At 46.6% G+C, this 23,102-nt stretch overlaps 1 protein-coding gene across 1 annotated transcript in view; it reads right to left on the bottom strand.

Moving 5' to 3' along the window:
* FIP1L1 (factor interacting with PAPOLA and CPSF1) overlaps positions 1-23,102 on the bottom strand; it is a 62,017-nt gene that overhangs the window by 10,835 nt on the left and 28,080 nt on the right. The window contains 6 exon segments of the mRNA XM_038769119.1: positions 904-959; positions 1,322-1,386; positions 1,388-1,412; positions 3,803-3,857; positions 14,708-14,864; positions 17,337-17,430. Of these exon segments, the coding sequence (XP_038625047.1) occupies positions 904-959; positions 1,322-1,386; positions 1,388-1,412; positions 3,803-3,857; positions 14,708-14,864; positions 17,337-17,430 (452 nt within the window).

Raw genomic sequence — 23,102 nt, 5'->3', positions numbered from 1 at the left:
ACAAGTTCTGAGGATTTCCAACTGGGGCTGATCCGCATCCCTTAACTAAAATCGCCAACCTCTGTCCATCCCGCACTCAAAACGAAGAGTTGCCAAATCTGCTCCAGGCCCACCCACCCCTCGATTAGGCGGTTTACAGAGCGACAAGTTTGAGCGCCTAGAGATATTTCCGGAAACTTTTCTGGGCCCCGAGAATCTCCCGCCGGGCTATCTGGATCTCCCCGGACCGGCTTCCCAGGTGGACCGTGACCGCCCCGGTCCAGGAGTGCCAAGGAAGCTGTGCAACAGGGCAAGGAGGTGAGGACGGGGGAGGGAAGGAACGGAACGCGCTCCCAACTGGACGCCCTAAAGGCCGGGTGATCCGGTTCTACCCGGTCGTCTTCTCCATGGGGAGTCCAAAATGGGGGCCCCCAAATGTTTCACGAGACCACCAGTTCCGCCAGCAGCAAGCAGAGAAAGACGTCTCTGGGCGGCCGCATAATACTGCCACTTCCAGCCCGCGGGAGAGCTCTCGCCTCTGGCACGGCCCCAAAATGTCGGCAGATAATTAATTGCTTGGTCTCCGGCCTCTCGTCTCCATCCCCGTATCTGCTTTAACAGAAATGGCCCACATTGTCGTGCTGAAAAATGTATGCGGCACCCCTGCAATCGCCAGGACGAGCACATCCGTGCGCTTGGTCAAAACTCAGATCTAGCTGGCACCAATCAATGTTCACTGGTAACAAATGAAATCACCGAAAAACGAAGGTCTTTCGTTTCAAAGGCGTTCACTTACCACTGGCATATGGAAACACACGGGTGCTTGGTCAAAACTCAGATTTAGTTGGCCCCAATCAATGTTCATTGGTAACAAATGAAATCACCGAAAAACGAAGGTCTTTCGTTTCAAAGGGGTTCACTTACCATTGGCATACGGAAACGCACGGGCAGAACGACTATCGTAACCGGAGGAGTGTCCGCTATTAAAGAGAAAAATATTTGATGCTGACTTTGGAACGACTGGCCCGGTTTCAGATCAAAAGGTGAAAAACTTTGAAAAACTACAGTCTGATTTGAGCCGTGTCTTCTTGTTTCGGGTACGCCAGTGATTTAGCAAGAGCTGAACTAAGAATTCTTCACACCTCACCTAAGCTCACCGGCAACGCTTCTGAGCTCTCTTCCCCTTTAGATAACGGCAGAGAGAAAAATCTTTATTTGTGAATTCTGCCCCGAACTCATCTGCTCTGGCCAGTGTCCACAAGGAGACGCCCCAGCACTTGAAACAATGCTTGACACATAGTAAACACTCAACAAATACCATAATTAGAATTATTATCGTTACCTGAAGCTTCGACTGGGCCCTTCCGGGGAGAAGAGACTAAGGGCTTCCCAGGAGGAAGGGGGGGGGAGGGCGTGGCCTCCGGTGGGCCACCCTGAGCAAGAAAGACGCGATTAGCTTAAAAGGGACACCAACGACGCTCAGGCTAAGCCGCCCCCCGTTTCTCCTGGGTAGGGTCAACCCAAATACTGTTATTCACAATTCCCGACTGGGGAACACTTTACTAACGGCTACTGGTGGATTGTGTTTGTAGGTTTAAGTCTCTCAGGTGACCTTTTTTACCAGGAAATACTCTTATCAACCCCTAAGGGTGGAGAACTGTCTGCCCGGGCACCCTGCCACTTCTGGTTAAACACTGGTCAAGCCCTGGCCGCAATTTGCTCTATGGGCTTGGACGAGGAGGGGGAATCTCGAGACTTCCACTAGCTTTCTCGGCTTTTAAAACGTGAACCACTAGGATTTGTGGTCGGAAATGGCGCTTTATTACGTTTGGGGAATAAACAGAGTGAGTGAGTGAGTGTGTGTGTGAGTGAGAGAGAGAGTGAGTGTGTGTATGTGTGTATTTTATGGTATTTGTTACGCGCTCATTATGTGCCAAGCACTGCTATATGCACCTGGGTGGATACACGGTTATCCAGCTGGACACACAGTCCATGTCCCTCCCACGTGGGGCTCACAGTCTAGGTAAGAGGGAGTAGGATCAGTGCTTAGTACGGTGCCCGGCACATAAGGAAGCGCTTAACAAATACCGAAATCATTATTACTTAATCCCTATTTTACAGATAAGGAAACTGAGACACGGAGAAGTTAAGTGACTTAACCAAGGTCACAGAGTAGACCAGTGGCAGAGCCGGGATTAGAACCGAGCTCCTCCGAACTCCAGTTCCGTGCGCTTTTCACTAGGCCAAGATGCTCTGTAAGGTGCCCATTTTCCCAAGGTCTCAGGCTCATGGCACTTGATACTTTTGGACAGCTCTATCATACATTAGAAGGAGGTCCGGAGGCATTACTAGTCTCGAAATTCTGGGCAAAAATTAAGGAGGCACAAAAATATGAATGAAGGAACGGTAAACCAACCCAAACAAAATGATGCACAGAATTTGCTGTAATGGAAAACAACATTTGTTTGTCATTTTCCTAAATACATTCAACCTCGGTAGCCAAGGAAAAGGTAAGGTCTTTTTTTTTTTTAATGGTATTTGTTAAGCACTCTGTGCCAGGCACTGTACTGAGTGCTGGGGAAGATTCAAGCTACTTAGATTGGACACGGTCCATGCCCCACAAGGGGTTCACAGCCTTAGTCCCTATTTTACAGAGGAGGTAACTGAGGCTCAAAGAAGTAAAGTGACTTGCCCAAGGTCACACAACAAACAAGTGGCATGGCAGAGCCGGGATTAGAACCGAGGCGCTTCTGAGTCCCAGGCCCGTGCTCTGTCCACTAGCCGTGCCTCTTTAGGAAAAGCATCAGAGAGTTCACTCGTAACTAAGTAGATCCAAAAATCCTCAACAACAGAGCATTAAATGAGCAATGTTTTGTATTCTGTGAGTCAAAATAATTCTGACACACCATTTGGTAATTTCTTAATCATAATCCCCTTGTCGGGCCACTTGGTTCAGGACTTGGCGAAAGCTACAGGAAATGACCTTTTAAGCATAGCCATTCACCATAAACCGAGAATTTGAATGTCAAGCGGGGAGTATTAAACCCCCTATTATTCTAGGGAAGAGTTAGTCTTTTGAGATCTACTATTCATTCATTCATTCGTATTTATTGAGCGCTTACTGTGTGAAGAGCACTGTACTAAGCGCTTGGGAAGTACTAGTAATCTCACAGTTAAAAAAAAACACCAAAAGCAAACTACCAACTTTGTAGAACATAAAAAAAAAACACCAAAAACTTTCTTAGCGTGTTACTACACCGAACACTGCTTCGGTAACACCATTTAAACACAACCATTTAAGAAGCAGCATGGCGTAGTGGACAGAGCACGGGTTTGGGAGTAAGAAGGTCATGGGTTCTAATCCCCGCTCCCCCACTTGTCTGCTGTGTGACCTTGGGCAAGTCACTTCACTTCTCCGTGCCTGAGTTACTTCATCTATAAAATGAGAACTGGAACGGTGAGCCCCATGTGCTTAATACAGCGCTTAGTACAGTGCTCTGCACACAGCAGGCGCTCAACAAATACGACTGAATGAATGTGGGACAGGGACCGTATCCAACCCGATTTGCTTGCATCACCCCTGTGCATAGTATAGTGTCTGGTAAAGCGCTTAACAAATGCCACAATTATTATTATTACTATTATAATTACTACTATTAAAAGGAGGTACCGTACCAACTCCAGTTCAGTAGCAGTCTAAGTAGGAGAACAGTCTTACCCTGTACATCGCTTTCCTCTCTCTCACTACTTGGGCCAGGAGAAAGGAAAATCCTGGTTACAGAAAAGTGATGAAAAGTACCAAAGTAATACCATACCGATTTACCTTTCTATTGTCGGTATAAGAGACGGAGGTGGCGCTCCTGGGGGTGGAGGAAAACCTGAAATCAAGCAGAAGAAAAGGAAAATTAGCTCCCAGGAGGATGAGGACACCATGGCCGAAGCATGATAAAGTACCTCACACTTTCCAATCGGCCTGGACTCACAAATGCCTATTTCTACTGGACCCCCAAACTGAGCCCTACACTCTGAAAAAGTCAGAAATTGTCAGTCACTCGAGGAAGGCAGCCTGGCCTGGGACAAACGTCAGGAGACCCCCTCATGTTTGGGGAGTCCGCTTTGGAGCGTCGCCTTTTTTATGAAATGGGTTTTGATGACTGTCGATGTCTCTAAGTTGCTTGGAAGGTTTTAGATTAAACCACAACCCAAAGAAGCATCACCGCTTTCGAAAAGACTCGGAATAGCCTCTGGTAGTTGTGGAGACATAAGGGAATTCATTCTTAATACCTCGGGTTTACGAAGTTGACTTCCCTCAAAGAACTGAAAGCACCTCAAGGCTGACAACGCTATGTCACGTCACTTCTGACTAGAACCACCCCAGCATGGTTTCGGCCTGCTGGAGAAGGCAGCTAACCGGTCAGTCCCTCTCTAGGTCCTCTCATTTGCCCATTTTGATCAATTATTCACACAACCCTGGCGACAAAGTAGCAAACGCTCACATCCTGCTGGAAGGGATGGGAGAGGGCCCCTTTCTGGTAAACACCTCCTCCCTCGGCTGCAGGAGCACACGTACCGCAATTCCCCCCCGGGGAGGATCTGTTTTCGGTTTTTCAATCGCTCTCGGTCTCACAAACTCCCTCGGTCAATGAGTCAAGCGCTGAACCAACTTCCCTGTCAGAGAATCTTTCCTCAGGCGCAGCCTAAATCTCACAGTGCCCTAGTTTCGACCCTTTTCCTCTGGCTACTACTGATGCTACTGGCGGTCAGGCCTCTTGGAGGCCATCCTTCATTCATTCATTCATTCATTCAATCATTCATTCAATCGTATTTATTGAGCGCTTACTGTGTGCAGGGCACTGTACTAAGCGCTTGGGAAGTCCAAGTTGCCAACATATAGAGACGGTCCCTACCCAACAGTGGGCTCACAGTCTAGAAGGGGGAGACAGAGAACAAAACATATAAACAAAATAAAATAAACAGAATAAATATGTACAAAAATATGTACAAATAAAATAAATATTACTATATATATAATACATATATTAATATAAATATTATTTATCCCCCAGGTTACAAAACATATTAGCAAAATAAAATAAATAGAATATGTACAAAAATATGTACAAAAAATAAACACTATTAATACATATAATAAATATATTAATATAAATATTATTTATCCCCCAGGTTCTCTTGCAGCCCCGGTGGCTAGAACCAGAGTCCTTGCCAGTGTCTGAGCAGCACAGGCCCATCTTCTGTTTTCCCCCCTCTATGCTTCTTTTTCACCCCGATGTGCTTTTCAGCCACATAAAACCACTCATTCATTCTCCCTCTTGCATTCTCACAGACGGATTCTCCTTCCGCCGCACCTGTCCTTCCGACCGCCTCCGGCTTTGCCAACTCTCACGGCCCTTGGCCGGCTAAATCCCACCCGCTGCGATGCAAGGCACACCCCCAGTGGGTGTTTGGCCACAGACGGCCTTGGTTCTGCTCTTGATTCTAATAATAATAATTATAAATGATAATAACGTCATTTTTTAACTACTACTACGTGTCGGGCTCAGTTCCGACTGCCGGAATAGAGACAGTTGGGCACGGTCTCCGTCCCACACGGGACTCACAGTCTTAATCCCCACTTTACAGATGAGGGCACTGAGGCTCAGAAGTGAAGTGACTTGCCCAAGATCACACAACAGATGGAGCCGGGATTAGAACCAGATCCTTCTGACTCTTGAGTCTGGGCTCTATCCACTAGGCCGTGAGGTTTCTTAAGAATCTGAAAAAGTCCCCCAAGCCGGGCTGAGGACTTCCAGCCACTGGGCTGGGTGACTCTAAGCGGAGTCGACATCCTCGCCCCATGAATATTGCCAACGTGCTCAAGGGGCTGGCCCACCCCGGGACGGGTGTGCCATGACCGCCAAGCCACAACCAGAAGTTGCCGTGCCAGGCCAGGCCAGGGGCCAGCTTTGGCTTCCCTCTGGGCTCTTGCCTTGGGTCAAAAGCAGAGTATTTTTGTAATTTCCCCAGGAAATATTCCTGACTGCCCACCTAGGCTAATCACATCGCTGACACTGCCCGAATGAAGTTGGGTGGGGTGTTTCAAACAGGAGCCCCCCCTCCAAGGGTTAGACTGATGCTTGGGGCAAAACCTCCTTCTGTTGGAGGAAAGAGAGATGATGGACAAGGGAAACACTGCTGTCAGTTTTTACAGAATGCAAGGTTTTAAACCACAGTGATCTATTACCTTAACCTTAGGGTTAAAAATGATTTCTCTCCTCGGGTTTGCTCCCTAAATTCGGACCGGAAATCCTCAATCGAAATATTCAAATGAGGGACAACTGTTTGACTTCACTAGATTAATGGTCTCGTGAAGGACGCAACCTCCATCGCTTTCAAACATCCCATCTCAGTTGAGAACATCTGCAAACCATTTGTTAAAAAGGTTTTTACAAGGCTCCAGATGTGCACCTTTTTACACCAAAAGATTAAAGAACTGAGTCAGAGAAAAAAACTGACCCTAAAAGAGAGTGCAGCTTCTATCTGTTCTAAACACACCAAAAAAAAAAATCTTTTAGGACAATTCGTGAAAGTTCGCAGTAACCACGTGTCAGACTGGGAACTCCAAACGCCTTCTTGACAAAAGGGGCAGCTTCAAACATTCGGTCCCGAAAGGAATTGGCCGGCCACGTCTCTCTCTCCAGTCCTCCCCCGTTTAAAAAGACCTCTCGGTTACCTCCTCTTCCCTCTCTGCCGCTCCCTGCCAAACGGATCGAAGAGAATGGAACAAACGTATTCGAGAAGTCTTTCAAATAGATTTCCCCGACAGGTCCTCATGGAACCGGAAAGAAAGAAAATGGAAAAGAGAAGGCAGGGGGTTGTTGGAAACCGAAATTTCTGTAAACTCCCCTCCCTCCCCACCGCTCCACCTCCAGCCTGATTTCTTCTGCACCGTCTACGGGACATGTTTATTTCCAAGGCTGCTGAAGGTTCTGATCCCCCACTCAATCAATCAGTCAGTGGTATTTATTGAGAGTCGTCACTCAGTCATTCTGGGAATTCAGTCGAAAGAGCTGGACAGCTGAGTCAAAAGTAGGGCGTGTGATGCCAGGTCTGGAATTTTAAAAATGAAAGTCTTCCTGAGGAAAATCACAAATTGAGTGTTGTAATTTCCTCAAATTTCAGTGCTTACAAAAATGAAAGTTGCAAGCCGTTTCCTCCCCCCCCCCCCCCCACCCCTGCAGCTATGGAAAGTATGAATACATGAAATTTAAAACCAGAATCAAGGAAAAACTGCAAAATTGTATGCTGGCCATCTGTGGATCGTCATGGGTGCCGTTGGGATGGAGGATAAGTTTCTGTCGCTCGGGTTTTATGTTTCCGTCTTCATTTGAGAGCACGCTGCTCCCTTCTTCCACCTGAGTCAGTTCCTCGAGGGAGGGGACAGTGCTGTGAAACCTGTCACCTTGGCCGGGTCACTGTTGTGCTCCTAGTGAGCTCTGACAGGGTGGACAAACCTGCTGACCATCCTCACTAATTACTGCTGTGGCCAGAAAGGCTGGGACTCATGGATGGTGGGAAGGGCCACCCGGGAGGAACGAGAGGCACGGGTGACCGCCGGACCAACCCGTGCCCTGCCCCTCTAGACACGGGAACAGACACGGCTCCTCCATCCCACAATCCAGGTGTCTCCCACTCTTACCGACTTCCACTTCCCCATTCTTTTAAAAGTAGTTCATTCATTCGCTCATTTTTCTCAGGGAACAGGGACTGGGAAGATTGGGGCAGACCGAGGGTTACAAGGATGAAGGATTAGTCGACAGCTCCTTGTGGGCAGGGAACGTGCCTTCCAACTCTACATTACTACCGCGCTCCCCACACAGTAAGCGCTCAATAAATACCATCGACTGATTGATTGAGGACTCTTCACACCTTCAGCAACATTTCCCCTCCACGTACTTCCCCGACATTGATCAGCCCGTCGGCGCGAGGTTGTGGGTTTCCCTCGCTGAACTTCCCGTCCCCGAGGTGGGTGGTAAAGAAAGCCAATGTCACATATGTGGGAAGCTCGAAACTGCCAGGGAAGGGAGGAGGCCCAAGCTGGATTCTGGCCCGAGTGGGCCACCGGACCTCCTGGGTGGGCCTGTCTCACCTCCCCTTAAAAGGGTCCACCCAATAACTTCAGAATGTCGAGCGAAAATCTGAATAAGACAGTCGGGAAGCGTGTATGGTCAACAGAGGATCTGGCAGGGCTCATTTTCAGTTCCACCGCTGATCCTCAATCTTTCAATCCTCAGTTGAAATGCTGATCCTCAAACATTTCAATCCGGTCTACTTCCCTAGGCGCTCACCTTCCTCCTTAGCCCACAAGCTCCGAAAGCTCCTCCGGCAGAGAACGTAGCTGAGCCGCTCCCCGTTACTCCCCGACCTCCTACGACGGGGCTTGTGGGCACTGGAGAGCTGATCATCAAGAACATGCCTCAGACAGAATCCTCGGAGCCCCCATCAATGGCACTGTGCATTTTTTTACTACCCTCTTTATTAAGGGTCAGGATTTGTGGAGTCAAGGATCTAATGAGTCTAATTTTCAGTTTGGAAAGGGTGCCCCAGGGATCGGAGAAGAATTCTGGAGATTCTCTGCAGGCATCCGGCCTGACCCTCCCACCTACCCCAGGTTCCTGCTTCGGGGCTGACCGAGAGATTGTTGGGGAGGACCCCAAAAGCATATGGGGTCACGGACGCCATCCTGGCTCTTTAAAAATGTCAACCGGGCCGGATCCCACGGGCTTTTCCTGCTCTACAAAAGGGAAACAAAACCTCCGGCTTCGAGGATCCTTTAAATCACGATGAATCGAATCATTTCAGTCTTGATTTTCTAACAGATCTATCCATTCTACTCACAGGGTTACGGCAATGATCATTTGACCACAATCCAAAAGTGTCATGAAAAGGGAGGTGGTGGTGGTCTTGAGATTTCCACCACAGACCTACCATCAAATCTGGAAACATAAAAGCGTTCCATATGCAGCACCGGGAGGAAAAGCCTCAATCAGCAATCATCGAGTACAGGTACACAAGCCAGTTGATGCCCTTTACTAATTCGTACCGAGTACTTCAGATAATCAGACATTCAGATAACCAAAACAATTGGATCTGGCAGTCTTGGAGATGAATCCTGTCTCATTTGATCCTTTACAAAAGCTTTTCTGATTGCCTGAACCCAGCCTCAATTTGGACAGTCAGCTTTTGTCCCTAGTCTGATCCTTTCCACATTTCTTACCCGATTATAACCCATGCACGTCTTTTGGCCTAACGACGTGAACGCGGGAATAATAACGTTTGGAGAAATATGATGCATGCTCAAAGCCACAACTACCGGATGCCTAAAACAGAAGCTGAAATCTATCCCCAGAGGTCACTGCAAATATATTGCTTTATAATTCAAAAACAACTACCACCCAACCACCACATCCCTCATTTAAAATGTTCCCAAAATGCCATGGTCCCAAAACAGTAAGAAAACCATGTCAACGGGGAAGCGGCACAGTCTAGTGAAAAGAGCCCGGGCCTGGGACTCGGGGACCTGGGTTCTAATCTCGGCTCTGCCACTCACTTGCTACATGACCACAAGCGAGTCACTTCTCTTCTCTGTGCCTAAGCTTTCCCATCTGTAAAATGAAGATGAAATACCTGTTGTCCCTCCCTGTTAGGCCGAGTCCCATATGGGACAGGGACCGGGTCCAATCTGCCTTTACTGTACCGACCCTGAAACTCAGCACGTAAGCGCTTAACAAATGCCCCAATTATTATGATTATAATGATTCTTTCACTGCTCTCAACCACTCCAGAATAAGTAAGGACATTAATATAGCTATCCCAACTCATGTACAGTACTTTCAGGTGGCCAAGCCACAGTGATCCTTACATGCATCATGCCACACAAACACAGGGCTCCAAAACTATATGGTGCCTGCAGTATAATTTTAGCTCCCTCAAAATCAAAGGGTTTTCTTAAAATTAAAAGTTTAGGGAATCACATGTCTTACAGTGACTCTGCCTTCCCTCCCACAAACTACCACATTGGGAAGGTCTCAGCCCCCAACAAACCTACCACCAGAAATTATGCTGCCGATGGGTACTCTCTCAGCCCCATCCTGACTCTTCTGGCACCCCCAAAGTCAGCTACGGCAGTCAGAGAGAGGCAGCACCTACAGCCGTGGCTCAAGGACCTAGGGAATGTGTATGTCAGAGAAATGCCAAGATTCCTGTTTGGGATGATAGTCTGAGCGACAACCCTGAAAGGCAAAAGGCTGCAAACTTCTCTCTTCTGACAAGAGGCATTCAATGAGCAACCACAGGAAATAGCAATGATATCTGGCTTGGATGAAGGCTGAAGGCGGCCACTTGAGCAAGAATGAAGAAGAATTAAGAGATTTGAAAACATTTTGGTCTGACTTGCTATTGTTCAATCTGAAGTATCAGATTTTTGGGCGGGGGGTGGAGCGTGGGGGGAGTATGGTTCAATTGGTTTCAGAGCAAGACGGCTGCATACAAAAAAAAGTTTATGCAGTGAGGAAGAAATCACCAGAAGGCCCTAACTAAGACTGTTGCCTTGAATAATGCTCTCCCTACTTGAGAAAAACATCACTGGATTCTTGAGGCAGGGAAAAGCGACAGTTTATGGAGCAGAATGTATATTTTGAGACATCTGTCCACGTATGTACTTTTACTATCCTCATTAGATTCCACTATGCCAATAATTTACTGTGACTAATCTAAAGTCTTTTATACAATACCTCAAGTGGATCCCAGTTTCTCTCTTAGAAAACACTGCACTTTCTGACTGAAAAATTCACCACGGAAGAAAACGTGAATGCATTACGAGATGAGAACTTCAAAGCCGAATCCTTTTTTTCAAAGGGGTTTCTGGAGGATGTTCTGCATTTAAAATATGCAATTTTCTGGTCCCTGGTCCCTAGTTAATATCAGATAGCCACGGTGCTTCCCCACCCACCCGGCTGAACCTAGGCGATGGCAGCCTACTTCACAAACAGCTTTGAAGATAAAGAGCTGGCAGCAGCACAATTTAAACATGGGCCAGCAGCAGCCAAAGCCACAGCCCTCATGGTTATATTCAGATGGACTCAAAACACAAAAGGATGTCAGAAGCGTCGTTCTGAACGAGCTGGGTTGCAAGCCTGTGAGGGAAACAGAAAGCTACGCTGAGGGGCAAGCCTGACTCATCCCATTGTATCCAAGCGCCTACTTCCTGAATTTGCTTTAGCAGGTCAACTAAGCCAACGTTCCTTCATTCGATCGTATTTATTGAGCGCTCACTGTGTGCAGAGCACTGTACTGAGCGCTTGGGAGAGCACAATACAACACTAAACAGACACATTCTGTTCCACCAGAATGGTATTTTCTAGCGAGAGGGGAAACTTCGTCCCTGACCTATGAACCCGAAGAGGCCGGCCTATTTGTCCTCGGCCCCAACCTGGCTCGCGTCTGAGGGCTGATCCCATTCTCTCTAGCTGCGAGTCAAGCCGTCACCCCTTCCCTGCCAACCCCCCGACTCCACACGAAGAGCCCGGGTCCATCCACCAGCTGCACCTGGCAATTCCACTGGAAGGGCGAGGACAGGCCCGGGAGACTCGGAGGTATAATCCAAGGGGACGGCGCGCCCCTGAACGACCCCAAGTGGGCCGGGCTTTAGGGGTCTGACCTGCGGGGGTGGAGTGCCAGCTCTTCTTTCAGAGGTGGCCCCTCACGCTCCCTCCCTTGGGGACAGGCTCAGTCAGTCTCTGGCCTTGTGGAGGCCTTGGCCAGGGATCAAAGCAACCGCCCAGCAAGGGACTGGACCTGCTGCCTCTCTTCCCTTCGAAGCCTTTTAACAATGAAATCCATTTACACCCAGTATTCGAGTGCTTCAGCATGATAGATGCGCGCCCAACTTTCTTTGACCCTGACTTCAAATCAATACGCCACGTTAGCAGGAATCCACAATGAAGCGTCCGCTCGCCAACAGTAATGGCTGCAAACTCGGCAACTTCATAAAAATGGTGGGCCTCAGGCTTCAGTTACTCTCCTCTCCATCCCGGGGGCTCAACGCCCCCCAGCTCTGGCAACTCTAGCGTCGTCCTGCAGCTCGGGATGATTCGATGCTGCTCCAGTGGCTGGGCATCATTTACGACATTCAAGTCAACTTGGACACCGGACTCACTCTCTAGCTCACTTTTCACCCTCCCACCTGAGAGCCTCAGGACACAAAGAATTCCCAAACATCCAGAGAGAAGCAGCGAGGCCTAGTGGACTGGGCACGGGCCTGGGAAATCAGAAGGACCTGGGTTCTAATCCCTGTTCTGACACGTGTCAGCTGTGTGACTTCGGGCAAGTCACTTTTCTGTGCCTCAGTTCCCTCATCTGTAAAATGGGGATTAAGACTGTGAGCCCCACGTGGGACAACCTGCTAACCTTGTATCTACCCCAGTGCTTAGAACAGTGCTTGGCACATAGTAAGCGCTTAACAAATACCACCATTATTATTGTCTGCTGTGTGATCTTGGGCAGTCATTTCACTTCTCTGTGCCTGTTACCTCATCCGCAAAATGGGGATTAAGAATGGAAGCCCCGTGTGAGACATGGATTGGGTCCAACCTGATTAGTTTGTATCTACCCCAGTGCTCAGTGCAGTCCCAGGCAACACAGTTAGCACTTAATACCAAAAGAAAACCACCCAAAACTAAAGACAACAAAACACCTAGCGTTAATCCCTCATTGGCTATCTTCCCTGGCACACCTCAAACCCTACAGAATTTTTGCACTGTAGAGAACATCACTTTCATTTGGAAGTGCGCCACATATCTATGTTGTTGGGGGTTTTTTTATGGTTGCAAAAGCACCAACAATGAAAGCATTGGTCTCCTCAGCAAGAGCTGCCCGCATGAAGGCTGGCAGCTGAACCAAGAGATTCAGTGGCTCTGGGGGGGCTAATTTGCTTTTTAAACCTTGAGATTTTCTACAACTGTTAATGATGGCTCAACGCTGACATCTATTACCCCTGCTCGCTCAGAGCAGGGCGGTTGGGGTCTCAGGAAAGGTCGAGACTAATAGTCTTACACAGCTGGCTCTGCGTCATCCAGGCGCTGTGGCCAAATAGATTGTGGGTCACCAAGCACTCAGTGGCAGAAGAAACTAAAAGAGCTCTACTTCTGATGGGTCAGACGAATGGTCCACCCAGCCCAAGACTTTGTTTCAGAGTAGTCGTAGGAAGACTACATACTGGGCGTGCCCTGGGCTCACTGTACTAAGTACTTGGAAAATAACAAACAACAAGGGACACATCCCTTGCCCACAGAGAGCACACACTCTGTTGGGGAAAACAGGCACTAAGGCATTTACAAAGAAATCAAAGTAAAGAACTGAAGGGGCAATAGAATAAACATATACGCAGAGTGACAGGAACGACATGCCAGTTAACCTGCCTTGATATCCCGCTCAGGGATAGAGGACGACCAACACCTCACTCGCTGCCCTCTCCATCCCTTATTTTCTCCCTACTGAAGAGTGGGAACTTGCCCAAAATCTGACATTTTTAGCATGCAAACCATTCTCCGGTCATGCTTCACCCCCAGCTGTACGAAGTACTTCCTCATCATGCTTGTTTTGAACTTACCGCCTTCAAACCTAAGTGGCACCCTCGTGTCCTGTGGCCGACAGAGATTGGTAAGCAAAGACCTGGTCTTTATCTGACCAGGTCCTGCCTTCTCCTCCCTCCCACTGGCTGCCTTTCGGACCCTTGGTGGCTCTTAGCACTTCCAGGACAGAATGCAAATCAGTCAATTTTGCCACTTGCCAGGAGCTCCGGATGAAGGGGTGCCAGACTGAGTTTTGGGGATTGTCTGAGTATTTCAGTTGGTCAAGACCCCTATTATTACAGTGGACGTGCACAATGGCCCCGTGAAATAAACCGTGAAAACAGCTTCCCTCTATCTGACGATTGACTAGTCCCGTGTTTTGTTGGAAATTTAAAAACAGTGACTTATTAGCCTTCCCAACTTTTTTCTACTGGCTCATGCTGTACTGTCATTCCCTGTGGGCTCGGAACACGTCTACCAACTCTGTTATACTGTACTCTCCTAAGCGCTCAGTACAGTGCTCTGCACAGTAAGCACTTAATACCACTCACTGGAAAGACCTTAAGGGTTCCTCACCTGATTTTCAGTAAACATGCACCACTGCAGTATGTTCCGGGGAGTCAGCTAATCGGTGATTCCCCATTTGCCCAAAAGCTGCTAGTCTGTTCTGCCAAAATGCATATTTGCATTATGTATTTTGGGTAGATCATGGTTGAGGAATCAGAAAACCTTCTTCCCGTAGTGAGCAAAGGTCTGAATGGAAGGTGATGGAGTGAGGAGGAACGACCGAGGGAGCCGAGGACGACAAAGATACGTTTTCCTTAATACGGGGTTCGAAAGGAAGAAACCCCTCGCAGCGGAGGAGAACGGCCTCTATTTGAAACTCTCCCTCCCGCAAGGGTGATGAGAGCAAGAAGAAACATTGCTCCCAGAATCCCAGGTCCACGCACGAGAGGGGTGGTCCGGTGGCAGGGGCATTTGGCCCGGGATGTTTCGGCCTTCCTCCTATACTGACATTTGGCTTCCCTTTAAAACAAGGAACCCATGGAAACAGGAACCTCCACTTTGTGTGTCTTTTCAAAGAAGCAGAGTCGCCTTACCTGGAGGGGGAATCAGAGGTGGAGCAGTGCTGACAGTTGGAGGAGGGGGAAGGAATGGAGGTGGTGGCAGGTGAGTGGGAGGAGCTCCAGGGGGGAAAAATGGAGGTGGTTTGCTAAAATTGTTGTCTACTTCAGCAGCAGATCGTTCAGAGAGGACCTAGAGGAATTGAGACCGCAATTAGTCATCTATGGATAGGTTTTGCACACTTTCTTAATTATCAGATTAGCCGTAATTTTTTTAAGGTCCATCTCCCACTCTGATAATCAATGGTATGTGAGCACTTACTGTGTGCAGAGCCCCGGACTGAGCGCTTGGCAGGGTGCACACAAAAACAGAGTTGACGGACACATTCCCTGCCCACAACGAGCTCTAGACTCTAAGGTCCTCGTGGGCAAGGAACGTGCCTACCAACTCTATTGCAGTATACTCTCTCAGACGCTTAGTACAGTGCTCTGAACACAAGCGCTCAATAAATACCACTGATTGGTTGATTAGATTTTCAGGGGTGAGCTGATTTCCATGACTCTCATTTCTGACTTACCTCAGGAAAGAAAAAAAAAAAAGGATGCCCACGTACCAGCTTAATTAACGTCCAAAATGTTTAGGAAATAGATCTAAAGCTCAAAATGAAAACTCTTGAAGATTTATTTATTGGTATTTACTGGATGACAAATGTACGGAAAGCAATGTTTTGGATGCTGGGAACAGTGAGAACAGGAGTAAAACATACGGACCTGACCTTCAAGGAACCTAAAATTGCATGGAATTAGAGATAACTGTTGTTTCAAAATTAACAGTCACATTAATGTTCCAATCTTAATTTTACCCCAAGATTCTAGGGCGCAGCATATCAAAGCACACAGATAGTATGGCACAATCTCCATGTGCCCAAGTGCATGGCACCAAGGAAATTCACCAAAAGCAACATCGTGGATTGTAAGTCCTTGCCATTTCCTAAGCAGACAGAATTACAAGAATTCCAGAAAAATGCTTCAGGCCAAATATACAGGAATATATAAGAATGGAAAAAAGGGTCAGGAAATCCATAAAAAATTAACTCCAAGTAACTCTCTTTTCCAAATTCATAATCCAAATATGGATATCACTTATCTTTCTCATAAGGGCCAGACTCATCTACTTCAAAGATGTGAGAAGGAACTGAAAACTTGGATGTATTTTTTAAAAATAATAGTAATAATAATAATGGCATTTATTAAGCGCTTACTATGCGCAAAGCACTGTTCTAAGCGCTGGGGAGGTTACAAGATGATCATGTTGTTCCACAGGGGGCTCACAGTCTTCATCCCGGCTCCGCCACATGTCTGCTGTGTGACCCTGGGCAAGTCACTTAACTTCTCGGAGTCTCAGTTCCCTCATCTGTAAAATGGGGATGATGACTGTGAGCCCCACGCGGGACAACCTGATCACCTTGTATCCCCCCAGCACTTAGAACAGTGCTTTGCACATAGTAAATGCTTAACAAATGCCATTATTATTATTATTATTATTATTATTATTATTATTATTATTATTACAGATGAGGTAACTGAGGCCCAGAGAAGTTAAGTGACTTGACCAAAGTCTACATAGCTGACAATTGGCGAAGCCAGGATTTGAGCCCATGACCTCTGACTCGGGCTCTTTCCACTGAGCCACGCTGCTTCATGAACTTTTGAAAGTTCATCAAAAATCCATCAATCAATTAATGGTTGATTGACAGAGAAGCAGCACGGCCTAATGGATAGGCCTGGGAATCAGAGGAATCTGGGTTCTAATCCCGGCTCCAAAACTTGTCTGCTGTGTGACTTTGGACAAGTCACTTCACTTCTCTCTGCCTCAACTGCCTCGTCTGAAAAATGGGGAAATAAGACTGGGAGCCGCATGTGGGCCATGGACTGTGTTCAACCTGATCAGCTTGTATCTATCTCAGTGCTTAGTACAGTGCCTGGCACAGAGTAAGCGCTAAACACAAAAAGAAAATAATCCATGCCTTTAGCTTCTTTGCTGCAGAGGATCTGTAAGTGTTGCAGTTAATTTAGACAAAATCTACAATACATGGAGCACATCAGGCACACTTATAAGCTAAAAGATCCAAACCTTTGAAAAAATTAAAATGCCCGTTTAACCACCTAGTAGTAGAATTATGTATGTCATTTCAGGAGAAAAGGCTTTAACTCACTGCTCCCACTCCTCAGTTTATCATATTGATTGTTCTTCTTTCGGGAAGGATTAAAGGTAACGTAGTAATAGTACTTACTAAGGGCTTATAATAACAGTCTTCACTAAGCACTTATATTCAGAGCTCTGTACTATGAGCTGGGAAGAAGTACACAAATGAGAAGTAGACCACACTCAATGAATAAGAGGGGGTGGGGAGAGTTGGCAGGAGATGCAAAAGGAAAGGTAAAACAACACGAAAAATCCTCAGAAAAACACTACAGCACAAAGACCAGTTTCTTATTCCTCACCACACAGTCAGGCTTCCATTTGAGACTGCACACAAAGTAGAATACTCAATCGGGTCACCTCGCTTTAACTGTTGGTTAGAGATAAGACCAATACAACTGCAAAACAAAGCAAAAACCCCTATTTGGCTAGCATCAGATGCATTAATTCTTAAATACCAACCTGTATGTTGCTGTTTTCATTTGCACGTCTTCTTCCTTCCACTCTGCTGATAGTTATCGTCTGACCAATCACATCTATTGTCCCAGATAACCTCCTGGAAACATGAAAAACCCAACCCAATCAGCATCCATAAAAGCCTTGGCTAATTCCGACTCGTTAAAACCCGAATGGAGTTAAGTCCCTGCTATTCTCCTGCCATTTTGCAATATCACCAAATTAACTTTCTCAGAAGAACTGAGACTTCCAAAGCCTTCCCTTCCCCGCCAATAAAAACATTAAACTAATGTTTTAGGAATACAACAAAAGCCAGGATACTCGGAGCTGGAGCCATAGGAAATAGACTGTAATTGAAACTGTTCTCTGGGAAACTGGAGAAGAGTGATAACTTGGAACAAAGACAGAGTTCAGTGTAACTTTGAGCCTCAGTATTACAACACGTCTCACACCTGGATTGCAGACTTCCCAAATTTCATTAATAGGAAAAGTACGCACCTTGGCGGTGAGAAAGCTTTTTTGAAGCTGTTTTTTTAAAATTGTTTCAAGGTTTTTTTCTTTTTTTAACAGATTCCCAAATCAAATCACCTCTGCACTCCTGGTGGATTCAGTTGAGTAGATTTTTCTGTGCACACACCCTCTGATATGCACCTACAATTCCCTTTTAGATTAACTGTTAAAAACTACGTGGGCTACAGAGAATAAAGTTCATACTGGAGCATGACTAACATTCCCTTTGAACACATGGTCAATGGACACGACCAAAATCGTCATCACTAATGCTTACTAAGCTCCTTGCGGGTAGGGAAAGTGTCAACCAACTGTTATATTATGCTCTCCCCAGGTGCTTAGTACAGTGCTCTGCACACAGTAAGCACTCAATAAATACCACTGATTGATTTCTGAGGTTATAAAGAATTTTTGGAGTATAAACTCTTCAGGGACGGTAGTTGTTTTTATTTAGTTTTTTAAAAAAACTTAGTATACTCCTCAAGCACCTGGTCCGACTGTCCTGGTACTGTTAAAGAATGACAATGACTATGTTGAGACTTCAAACCTGACAGAAGGAGGCTTGTTCAACTTAATTATCCCCAGAACCACCCCATTCTCTAGATTTAACCTTCTAAACTGTTACTATATTAAAACAGGCACTCTCTAAAGTTAAATATCTTTCATATGATTGAATGCAACCTAAAGGAAAATGGGACAATTTGAAGTCAAATTAGTTTATAGGCAAACTGCGGCAAAATGGGAGAAGCCGGCTAAGCCTGCTGAAGTAACACCAGGCACCAGCAAGTTTACGTCCCAGAAAACAACATGTACAATAAAGTTGACCAGAGTCATTTAGGTGGGGCAGATGTCACGCAGTGCATTACCAAACATAAATCTAAAAATAAGGCAAAAACGCTCTAAATTAAACAGATATCTTATGATAATGTGTCAATTTATGTTGCCCAACTTTTTGTAATCTCAGCATGCCTTTCGGAAAACAAAACCACAGTTTAGGAGTACAGTTTTGGTTTTTTTATGGTAACTGTTAAGTGCTTACTACATGCCAAGCACTGTACTAAGAACTGGGATGGGTACAACATAATCAGGTTAGATAACAGTCCATATCCCACATGGGGCTCGTAATCTCAATCCCCATTTTACAGATTTGGTAACCGAGGCACGGAAGAGTCACACAGCAGGAAAAGTGGTGGAGCCAGGATTAGAAACCTGGTCCCCAGGCCTGGGCGGCTCTACCCACTAGACCTCGCTGCTTCTCCAGTTCCAGTCACGCTGCACTGAAGTAGCTTACTGCAGGCTCGGAGAAGTTGGGAAGGCAGTTGGCGACCCTGGAGGGTGGGCAGGGAGGAAGAGTGAGCCGGCATGCACCACGCGGAAAATGAACGGGAAATAAAAAGAAGAAAACCCCAGCAGCATTAGCATCTTTCAATGGATAACAAAGACGATGGCTGTTGCTGCCCTGCTTTTGTTCCCTACTATGTGAGTGATAGGGAAAAACACGAAAAGCCCCGGGTGTTGCCTGTATTTTTTCATTTTTGAGGTTCATTACATGATGTGACCTGACACTTCTTAGAGCGTGACTGACTTTAAAACCCACTGCATGGCGTTTTAGCGAAAACAGATTATCTAATATCAAAATTCCCCAATGGGCAAATATTCAGGGACAAACAAAACTGACCGATTTTATTTCTGAAACACCATATCAAGAATAGTCAGCTCCTCTTGAGTCACCCTGTCTTCTAACCACTCAATGTACTGCTCTTTTTTACTGGGGAAGGGGAAAATTCAGTATCACCGATCAAGAACCTCACAGAGGACCATGGGGTAATAATGATGGCCTTTATTAAGCGCTTACTATGTGCAAAACAGTTCTAAGCGCTTAGTACAGTGCTCTGCACACAGTAAGCGCTCAATAAATACGATTGATGATGATGAGGAGGTTACAAGGTGATCAGGTTGTCCCACGAGGGGCTCAGTCTTAATCCCCATTTTCCAGAGGAGGGAACGGAGGCCCGGAGAAGTTAAGTGGCTTGCCCAACGGCACATAGCTGACAATGTGCGGAGCCGGGATTTGAACCCATGATCTCTGACTCCAAAGCCTGTGCTCTTTCCACTGAGCCACGCTGCTTCTCTAAGTACCTAAAGTACCTGCTTCAGTCAAGTACCTAAAACTAACCTCCCGTAAGAGCCTGCCGTTAAACTGGACAATGCCGATCCAAGGCCTTTGGAATAAACCCAGCCAAGCCAATACCAGTCTCGAGCTTGGTTTCTTCACCCCAGCTTTTCCACCAAACTAGATGAAGCCTAACTCGCCAACAAAAGTCCAGGAACAGGGAAATAATCCCTGTGCCCCCCTCACAAGAAAGCCACCCGAAGAGCCCATAAAAATATTTTTTGAAATACTATGCCTTCATTTCAGTTCTTAGGGTGCCGATTGGAGGGACAGCTCTTAATTTCACTGTTCAAAAATCGAACTTCAAGGCTGAAAGGGACAAGAAGAGGAGGGTAGCCATTGGGGCTGAATCCTTAAGGAACCCTAGGCCTGAGGAAGGAGATCCAGGCCAACAGCTCAGAGAGCCCTGACACCCCAAATGAGGGGAGAGGGATTTTCAAGGAGAAAAGAGAAAGAAAAAAAAGCAAAGGACACCGAGAAAATCTTGAAAATGAACCACAACATGGAACGAGAAGAAAGGTGCCATTTCCAAATGCACCTGAGCAGAAACCCCTGCAGAAGAGATTCCCATCTACTGGAAAGGGTTACCAGTCGATCGGGACTAATGAAGTGAAATGACTTTCAGCCCTTGCAGGGAAAACACTAGAGGGTTCTATTAAAAAGGCTTTTGCCTGGAGCAAAAAATGTCCATTTTCAGACTCTTGTACCTCTCTTTAGCCTAAGGATATATAGGTGTTGAAATATCAAGGTGAAACAGACGTGAGGCCACCCTGAGCATGATCCATTCATTCATTCAATCGCACTTACTGAGTGCTTACTGTGTGCAGAGCACTGTACTAAGTGCTTGGGAAGTACAAGCCGGCAACATATACAGACGGTCCCTACCCAACAACGGATCCACTGTTCTCCGTGGCTCAGTGGAAAGAGCCCGGGCTTTGAAGTCAGAGGTCATGGGTTCAAATCCCGGCTCTGCCAATTGTCAGCTGTGTGACTTTGGGCAAGTCACTTAACTTCTCTGTGCCTCAGTTCCCTCACCTGGAAAATGGGGATTAAGACTGTGAGCCCCCCGTGGGACAACCTGATCACCTTGTATCCCCCCAGCGCTTAGAACAGTGCTTTGCACATAGCGCTAAACAAATACCATCATTATTATTACTATTAAAGCAAGTATTGGCCTCCGCCAATTGTCAGCTGTGTGACTTTGGGCAAGTCACTTAATTTCTCTGGGCCTCAGTTACCTCACCTGTAAAATGGGGATGACGACTGTGAGCCCCCTGTGGGACAACCTGATCACCTTGTAACCTCCCCGGAGCTTAGAACAGTGCTTTGCACATAGTAAGCTCTTAATAAATGCCATCATTATTATTATTACTATTAAGACAACCAATGGTCCCAATCCTCAGAGTGAGGAACTTACCAATATCGTTTGGTTGTCATCTTACCTTAGGTCAGGCGATTCGGCCCTTCTGCCCTTTCCCATTACATGACTGGCTTTTCTGAAGGCAGTGCTTGCCTGAGCCCGAGAACAGGTGCTGATTTTGCTGAGGTAAATTTTCTAGATCTTTTCTTGTACCTCTACTTCTGTCGCTTTTGATTTCTCTCACTCCTCAACTGTTCTATTCTCTTCCTTGAAGCTTTCTGCACGGTCCTGTCCCTTCCGAAACACAGCTCTTGACGCCCTGGAAGAACCTTTAGCGGAAACACTAACACCGCTGCTGCTGCTGCCCACCTTTAACTTTGGTCTGGCATACAAGATTTCATCTAAAATACATAGGGGTGGGAGTGGGGGCTCTTTTTACAAGCCTCAGGGGAGGAGCACAGGATCATACTGAATGCAGAAATTGAGTGACGTAAGAGCAGAACTTCACTTTGGGCTTCGATCTGCCCAAGATAAATGGGCGGGGAGGAGGTGCCGCGGCTGAAAGATTTCCTTGCTTTTGTGAATTAATAGCATTATTTTAATATCTACTCGCGAATTTCCCGACAACTCTCTCCTTCCCTCCTTTGGGGCGGGGATCTTCCCCCTTGTGGGTCCGAGGCACAAAGCCAAACCCTGCTGACAGATTTTACCGCTCCTTCAGGGTGCCCACTCTCTAAACACTCAATTTTCAACTTCCTTCGAAATAAATTTCATCTAAATGAGACACATACTAGAAACTGTTTATATGTGGAGTTCCTCTCCAAGTCCAAGGAGGGGCAAAGCTTTAGAATGGAGAGCCAAAAACTGGGATCTGCCCGTTCAGCGAATCTCAGATTTCACTTAGCTTGGCAGTTAGTCTTGGCCCAGAGGTTTCCTGTAAGCTTGGAGACATCAACTGCTAAGTCAGGCTGCCAGTATTTCCCTTGGTAAAGACACGGAATCGCTATGTCAAGCAGCAGTCCTGTGCAAAAACCTATTCTGGACACCCAACCCTCCACCTGTGGGCTGCAAAGGAAAGCACAGAGATTTACAATGACGGCTGGGAACTGGCCCATGGATCGGAGACACGGTTCTCCGCCTCAGCCCTGTGGCGGAGAGAAAAGTGCCATTTCCGTTCTCCTGTTTCTCCCAAAAGAGTGTCTGATTCTGGCAGAAACGCTCTACTGAGCTCCGTGACTTGCAAAGCGAGGTGCTTCCCAGAGCTCCAGACCATTCCCTCGAGTTGTTTTAAGGCTGACTTGGAAAAGATTCTTCCCTAAGGACCAACCAAGGGCAATGAGATGAGGCTGTGCGTAGTTCTTTCAATGACAGGATGGAACAAAATACAATCCAGATCAAGGAAGTGAAAAAGAGTACTTCGAGGCGAGAGCCTCAAAAGAGGACAAAATGCATCTATTTTCTCATTGCCCTCATCTTTGATAAGTGGCGTGGAGTGTAGTCACACTGACACACATGAGAACCACGCACACGAAGAGGGGAAACCACCTAGAATAATCACTATCCATGACAAATTTTTTTTACTCATTTTAAGGGAGTCAATCCAGTACGGTCGTCTTCTCCATTAACGTCAGGATTCTTGAAAACAGTCTCAGCTCATTTGAATCACTTTTCAGTAGCACCCGTTCTCCTAAACATTTCCAAAGTGCTTCTTCTAGGAACTAACCTCCTG

This window comes from Tachyglossus aculeatus, chromosome X5, assembly GCF_015852505.1.
Source record: "Tachyglossus aculeatus isolate mTacAcu1 chromosome X5, mTacAcu1.pri, whole genome shotgun sequence".
Lineage (NCBI taxonomy): Eukaryota > Metazoa > Chordata > Mammalia > Monotremata > Tachyglossidae > Tachyglossus > Tachyglossus aculeatus.
Note: the sequence above shows the minus strand (reverse complement) of the source record. Positions and strands in the feature narration are given on the sequence as shown.